Source organism: Montipora foliosa, chromosome 8, assembly GCF_036669935.1.
Source record: "Montipora foliosa isolate CH-2021 chromosome 8, ASM3666993v2, whole genome shotgun sequence".
Classification (NCBI taxonomy): Eukaryota; Metazoa; Cnidaria; class Anthozoa; order Scleractinia; family Acroporidae; genus Montipora; species Montipora foliosa.
Window position 1 is genome coordinate 34,636,818 of NC_090876.1, and position 8,223 is coordinate 34,645,040.

At 40.8% G+C, this 8,223-nt stretch overlaps 1 protein-coding gene and 1 pseudogene across 1 annotated transcript; one reads left to right on the forward strand and one right to left on the reverse strand.

The window, feature by feature from the left end:
• The first annotated feature begins 906 nt into the window (after positions 1 to 906).
• On the forward strand, positions 907 to 1,632 carry LOC137968696 (uncharacterized). The gene has a single exon (XM_068815211.1). The coding sequence runs from the start codon at positions 907 to 909 to the stop codon at positions 1,630 to 1,632; it is 726 nt and encodes a 241-aa protein (XP_068671312.1).
• A 4,672-nt stretch (positions 1,633 to 6,304) lies between these two features.
• LOC137968697 (uncharacterized) lies at positions 6,305 to 7,260 on the reverse strand (annotated as a pseudogene).
• Positions 7,261 to 8,223: the final 963 nt, after the last annotated feature.

An 8,223-nucleotide genomic window follows, 5' to 3' on the forward strand; every position in this document is an offset into this window, starting at 1 on the left:
CTGCGTGCTGTGCCTGCGAGTCTGTACGCGTTGTTCAGGCTACACTTCTTCTCGTTCATAATGGAGAGCACTGCCACGTATCGGCAATGGATTTCAGTAAGGTCATTGCGGTCGACCTTCGCAGCACTTTCATGGTTTGTTCCAGCTGGTGGTTCTGAGTTCTGCAAGGCTCGCAGCTGCTGTTCCAGGGTCTTAATGCGGTCATGTTTGGCTTTCAATTGCTCTTTGTAGGTGACCATTTTCTGTTCATTTTGGCGGACCAAGTCTGCCATCTCATCGGCGTCCTGTTGAGCCTGCGCTAGCTGTTCTTCCCTCTCTTGGTACTGATCTTCAAGCTCATCAAACTGGGCCTTCAGATCTTGGTAAGCCTTGCCAAGTTGCTGATTTTTCTGCTGCAACTGCCAACAAATTGATTTGTAGTTAGGCTCAGCTTCTGGAGACCCTGCAGCTACCTGCGGCTGCTCCTTTTCTGTTGCCCTCCTTCCCTTTTTAGTTTTCTGTTTTTTAGCTAGTGGCTGCTCACAATCACATTTACGACTGTCGCCACTACAAGAACCACTCATCACTAAACAGTGGATTCTCGTATGACCAGATTGTCCGCAGACAGTACACTTAGTTAGACGTTGAGACATAGTTGAGTATTGACAGTTGCAAATAGATGCTAATGGTGTCAACTACATTGAGTTGTCACATTAAATAACATGTTCCTTTCATTTCATTCGTTCAATAAGAAGCGTTGTGATTGGTTTAATTTGATCCTAACTTTGATTGGTTTAATAAGAAGCGTTGTGATTCGCTGTTTTTCAGCAACGGTGATTGGTTTAATTAACGAAAGTTCGATCCTAATGAAATCTCTTGATCCTAAGTTCATTCTTCTCTAGCATTTTGATCACGACTCTATACGACATGGAGTTCAGTGATCTTTTAGTTATACTGGGAAAATATCAGAATATTTTTAATTTCTGCGTGAGTCAAAAGATTTTAGCGAGCTGTCAGCAGTGTTCCCAATGTGGTTCTAAGATGGAACTTACAGAGACAACACGGGTAAAAGACGGATACATGTGGCGCTGTACGAATAAGCGATGTCGAACATGGCTTTCAATAAGGTCGGGATCCTTCTTCGAGGGATCTAATATCACGTTAAGTTCCTGGCTGCATCTGATGTTCCTCTGGGCTATGCAGGTGTCGGGAAGCCTTTCAAAGCCTACTGTGGTCCGTGCGCTGGGTGAGCTAAGAAAAATCTGTTCCAACAAAGTCCTGAATGCCGGAATTAAGCTTGGGGGCTTAGGGAAGACCGTGGAAATAGACGAGTCGAAGTTTGGTGCCCAGAGAAAGTATAAGAGAGAGAGAGTATCGGAAGGTCCGTGGGTATTTGGCGTAGTGGAGCAAGGATCACAGAAGGTGCTGCTTTTCCGCGTTTCCGACCAAACTAGAGAGACCCTTGTTCATCGTCTCATCACTACACATATCCAACCTGGAACTGTCATCTATTTAGATCAATTCACTCCATACATACCACTCGACCAGCTAGGATATATCCATGTATCAGTAAATCATTCCAAGAACTTTGTTGACCCCGAGAGTGGTGCACACACCAATACCATTGAAGGCGTGTGGGCTTTGGTCCTTTAGGAGCCACCACATATTAAAAGTCAATGATCAATAAAGAGTTTAAGCTTCCCAATCCTTTATAATGCACGAAAAATAAGCATGTTGGTCGACTTGCAAATTAACTCCCCGCTTTGGTAACCGACCCTTGCCAAAACATCGAGCAGACCTAGGTACTAGTGTTTCATTTTTAATATGGCGGCTATTTGCCAATGACGTTTTCGTCGTTCCTTATGAAGTTGTTCTTGCTTCCAACCGAAAGAACTAGCAAAATTATAAAGAGTAAGTATTTAGTTAAAATTTAAAAAAACGATCTCTGGCTAAAATGATTAAAAACTACGAGCTTCGACGGGCAGTCGAAAGCTCGTAGTTTTTAATCATTTTAACTATGTTTTATCCTGGCTGCGGCCCTTCAATATTTTCAAGTAAGTATTTAGACCAACGTGTCAGTAGTGTGTCGGCCAACGCATCGGTAGTGTGTCAACTGACGTGTCGGTAATGTGTTGGCCGCACAATCGCCTCATAAAGAACCACTTTCTTTTCCTCCTTGAAACCGGTTTCGGTTTTCGGTTTTCACCTTTATGGCTTCTGAGACCACAAACCACTTTCGTTTTCTCCTTTAGACTGAAACAGCCTTCATAGTGTTGACATCTAATGAGAAGTTCACAAACACAAAGAATGCACGTTGTTTATAACGAAGCACTAAAGCCAAGTTTGGAATCGAAAACCTCCACCAAACACGCAAAAGCCGAAAACCACGTGACAGCCAAAACAGCTATCCTCAAGCCCACGGTGTAGTATCTCTTTTGGGGAATAAAAGCCTGTGACAAAGGAAAAATGACGAAAGTAACAACAGTGTATTCCCTCAGGAAATACGATTTTATCCAAAGGCAAAAAGCACTCGATATCTGAGAGAACATTTTCGGGGAAAATAGTTGCACAAAATTAAAGGTAGTCTTGAATAAAAACGTATATTGTAACCGAGTGTTATGAAAATGGCTGAGAAGTGGCAGAAGAACCGTGACCATTCACAGATGTTTGCTTGCTTTTTGCGTAAGTCCGATAATTATAATCATGAAATCAAAGAAATACTTATTTGACAAGTCCTTCGAAGTGAATGGCTGGCAAATTGTTTGCGGACCGATCGCTGAGCTGGTCGCACAGATGATAATTTCTTTTAGCAGATAACTTGATCTGTGTGTAGGCTCGCAAATTTTTTTAAATGGATAACTTGACCCATGTGCACGGCAGGCAATTTTGTTAGAATGGATAATTTAATCTGTGCACATGGCTCGTAATTTATTTCTAATGGATTACTTGATCTGTGTTCACGACAGGCAAGTTTTTTCGAACGGATATATATACATACACGTCTTGCGCACAGCTATCCGTGTGAAAACGGCAGATCGTAAGGAACGTTTTCTCGTGAGTGAGAGGTGACATATTCCCTTATCCAGGGCTAAGGGCATAGCTATCATATACAATGTCATTATGCAATCAGTCTTCACTGAAACCTAGAGTAGACTGCATGTAAAAAAACTCTCAAGCATGTAGAAAATGGCTGGCATACAAAGTCAATGGTGAGTTTCTCAAGGGGCATCCTTGGAGGGTTTACCAGAATACCACAGTCAATGGCAGAAATTTTTGGTGAGCATGATAAATTCAGGTGCACTTTTACAGGAAATTTAACCCTTGCACCATCTCCGTTTTTGTCTAAGCATTGATCCCATAAATTGTGAAAATTGCACTGGTCAAAGTCCTGCTTTTATAGCATAGTAGATTTGCCATCTCTGCTGGCTCGTCCTTTCCCCTGAAAGAGGAACCGGTAACAGTCATGGTGGAAAAACAGAGTTGGTGGTCCTCTTAATTTACTTTTAATTTAGATGTAATAGCCAGGAGTAAGTGATCTATATTTTCCTGTAGTCGAGCTTGTGGGATCACTGGTCTTTCATATGTCCTAAATAAAAACATGGCAGTGTAAGCTTTTTTGTTTTGGTCTGACACAAATTCTTTATTATCTCATCATGTATTAATTTCTACAATACATACATGTACTCCCCTACAGCACTTGAATATGAAGAACACTGCACTAAGTTATATTTATTTCATAACATGTATTTATTCTCCTTAATTGAGTGTAAATTGTTAGAAAGAATCAAAGCAGTTCGCCGAAAAGTTACAGATAGAATAAACTATTGCCTAGGCCTGGATATTATTCTATTATAAACAAAATACTCCTGAATTTAAGTTTCCTTCATTTTGTGATTAAACAATATTTTGTAAAGGAAATAATTTGGAGATCACTATAAATCAGAACTACTTAAGTTATCTCTGGAAAGAATCCAAATCACAATGCTGTACATGCAAATTTAATTTACCGCACAAGATCAACTGTGAGGTTATCTTCGTCTTCCCAGCTGCAGCTGTAATAGCTGTACCCGTCCAACTTTATAAGGTAGTCAATCTGCGAAAATAAAATTACCTCAAAACTCAAACGTTATTTAAATATCAGATGACAATTTCTCATTCTAGGTAAACTTACATTCCTCTTGAATAACCGGAATTTACGCGTACCTTGTGATTCAACAACCATCTCGAAGTGACCCATTCGGCTTTAAAATATTCTCCTCGATTGGTGGCTTTTCTTCTTCATGCTGGCTCCAAAAAGTTGCTTGTGACTTGTGACAATTGCTGGGAAAATATGCGCCTGTGGTGCTAACCGCTGATAAAATCTGTGCCCACAGTGGTTGTCGCTAACAACATGTGCGTCAGCAATTGCAACTGCTGACTGTATGGAATTGTCGCCATGTATCACCAGCTTGTGTTTTCAGAAGTTTGTTTAGAGCACGTACAGGTAATTTGTTTTTTGCCACAAAAAGTCTGATAATTAACGGAGGAGAAACTTCAAATTTTTAAATAACTTTTAGAAATCAGTCATTGGTCTATTATGAAGAGAAGATATTTTGAAGATTTATTATTTCTAAATGATTACCATGCAGCCTAACTTTCATTTATCACAACTCTTACTCATTAAACAATGCATGTTCAATAACCTACTGATGGTCTCTTAATTTTATGCTGATATGAAAAGGTGAGGAAAGGTATATAAGAATTGCTTGTTTTCATGTAACAAGCAGGTGACCTAGAGACAGTGATTGATTTTTATACATTGTTGCACGCTGTGTCATGGAACTATTCCTGGGAATTGATTTCAGTTTTGGTACAGCTCTTGTTCCACTGGTGGCCTGGTATTGGTGGATGGTCTTACCTCTGGCCTTATACTGCTCAATGGTGTTACTGATGGCCTTGTTTCACTGGACGGTGTTACTGGTGGCCTGATACTGGTGGAAGCTGTAACTGAAGGCCTGGTACTGGTGGAAGGTGTTGTGGATAAAGTGGCACTAAATGAAGCTGTTTCTGTGGAACTGTTGCTGGACATGGGTGCTGATGGTGATGTGGAGTCCTGAGCAGGCCTTATGGCCCATTCTATGCCTTCCTTTGGTTGACAACGAGTTGATGGCCTCCAGTGGGCTCGTCTTGTTACTAAGTTAACACCGACACGTCTGTTAAGGTTCTTAACATATGCCTCATCAAGTCTCTTCATAATATTTGTTAGAGCAGACCTCGCCCATAGCAACTTCTTGACCAAATATGCTGAAAGTCTGCAGTTCCCTTCTTCATCTTCTGAGAATTGTGATTCGTCTGAGCTAGTGTATTCTTTCATGCCAATGGCCTTTCGTATTTCAGCCTTCTTCCCAAGGGAGCAAGGTATCCGCTGTAGGACTGAAAGCCTTCTGTCAATTTTCTAGGAAACAAATAGAACACAAATAATAATAAACAGTAATATTAATTTGATTAATTATGGACAAAAATATCAGACAGCTTGATAGAATGCATATAGTATTTTAAGTACTTTAAAGGCCCACCTTCAACCGACATGCTTATCACAGCGGTCTGATTGGATGAATTTCAGCTTTGGCTGGATTTTCATATATAAAAATTGTTCCATGGCATGCAAAGCCTGTCGGTTGAAGGTGGGCCTTTAAACTTTGACCCACATAAGGCATACACTCACTCAAGATAAATCTCAGATCAAATGTTGCGGTAATTGTGAAGAAGAGTTCCCCAAAAAACCTGTCGGTCGACTGTCGGCCAACAGACTACTGACAGGTTACCAACAGGCTACCGACAGCCTACCAACATGACCCAGATACTTACCTATGGATGGTAAAAGAAAGCTTATGAAATACGTAACGGATATATCATTCGCGAATTTGATAACCAACAGGACAATCGATATATTAAGGTTTTAAGGTGATTTAATTCAAACCTCAGAAATCCCAGAACAAATGTTATCAATCGTGTCGCTGATTCCGCTGAACTTTACTAACAAATCGCCCAATAATACCTAGCGCTCCTTATGGTATGTCATATATGTACCAGTCATGTTTAGACCTTTAAGGTTTGGATGACGTCATGTTGCTATTCCGAATTTCAAGCAAAAATAAATTGATTTATGTACTCCCGAATTTTGTCTTCGATAACTAGTAGTATTTTGACTTGAATGGGTACTGCAATAATTGATTTAGGCACGCGCATGCCGCTAGATACATTAATCAAACAATGTTGCATGGTCAATGACTTTGTTTTATTTGGTGGATCCTAAAGGAGCGATTTGTTTTCAAACTAAGAAAACTTAGTTTGATGCGCAGAACTCGGTAATGTCAGTGAGTAAGTTGTTGAAGGGATCACCAGGGTAACATTTCTGCCAGTTGAATTTGTCGAGGTAACTTCGAAGTTTGCTTTTTAGTGTCCCGCTCATGGCCTTCAACTTTTTCTTGATTTGACTCCATACTCCTTCTATCGTGTTCGAGTGGTCGCCTGTGAAAGGGTCACAAAGTTCTCGAAATGGTTAGCCATGGCATGGATGTAGCGGAGACTGTTCAGGTTGAAGTACGGGGAAAACTTGTCAGAGATAATAGTTGTTCCAGGCCTGACCAGTTGCTGTACCAGACCAGCCACCAAGGTTTCTCTCATTCTGTTGGGTACTCAAAACGCTAGAGCTCGGCCAGTGCCTCTTTTGACCATGCCGAAAACCCATGTGCCTCGACTGATCCGCCCGCAGTTGTACTTAAGTTTGTGGCCAAACATAGTTCCATTGATTTCTACCGTCTTTCCTCCACCACCCAGTTTAACGTTGGCGTGTAGAATTTTCAGGAAGCAGATGTCGCAGAGTCTCTGAAGTGCTGTGATGACCGTATGGAGCTAAAACCCGGTTAGTAGCGGTACTTTTTCGTTGGACTCGTCAATCGACCACAAGAAGATGAAATACAGTCAGTGCGACTGTGGGATTTTGGAATCCTCAAAAAAAGAACCAGCTGTGATCGACCTTCGTTTTCTGCACTGGTTCACTGGACATTCCCAGTGATAACCGTCATCAGAGATATCATCTCGTAAACCCACTTGCTTTCCACGAGAGCACCTACCCCTAGCAGCCAGCAAGCCACAATTCACAAGAAACGTTAAAATTGCATGGCAGCTTTGGATCAAGGTAAGAAGCTCGTGATGATTCATGATGAAATGAGTTAATTCACTTTTCTAATCAGCCTTTATAAAACGTTTGGTCGGATTCAAATTAACCAATGACAACATTGATCAAATGGGGCCTAGCAGATGTGTTTATTAACCAATCAAGTTATGATTAATGCAACTAAAAAGGGAAGACTATTATTATCAGTGTATCAGTGCAAAAAAGAGAAAAAACAGCGAGGTTAGTGTTAGCATTCTATCGACAGGTTACCGACAGATCACTAACTGTCAGTCGACTGTCGGTCGACTGGTAATCTGTGTTTGGCTATATCTGTCGACCAACAGTCGACCGACAGGTTTTTTGGGGAGCTCTTCTTCACAATTACCAAAGTTGCAAAGCACTTAACACCTTTTAAGCAAGTGGGCTAAGTCCTAAGAATGTTGTATGCATATTGTAATTCAAGTTAACCCTATTGTCACATTCCTTGCTATTAAAATAATACAAGCCACAGCTGTACACCCAAATGTAAGAAATTTTTAACTACTTTCACAATGCAGTTAAGAGTTGATATGCCAATTTTCTCTTTAAAACTGGTGATGATGATATTAGGGTAGACCAATTCAGTTAGCACAAACGTAGAGGGAAAAGTTGAAGAAATTCTTGCTTTGAAAAACAACAACAACAAAAATCCAATGACCATTCTGGAGAGGCAGTGTGGCCCAGTGGTTAGGGCACTGGCCTTGAGATCCGGAGACCCCGGTTTCAAGACCCGTTCTGACCACTCATTGAATTTGTTCCGGGTAGTCCCAGGTTCAACTTCCCAGCTGCACTTGTAAATAGCCAACTGATTTGCCTCCGGCCAGTTGGGATTCTTAACAGTTGTTGTTGTTGTTCTGTTCCGTCATTTCGTTGTGTTTCATTGGCCCTGAAAAGCCCCCATGGGGAGCAGTCAATTAAGTATGAATTTTATCACAAAAGATCTGACAGCAGTCAAAAAAGATATTTATTTAATTTGTTTATTTAAATGAGAAACCAAATAGCAAACTCCTGAGGTGCTGTTAAAAGATTGGTCACCAAAAGGCAAG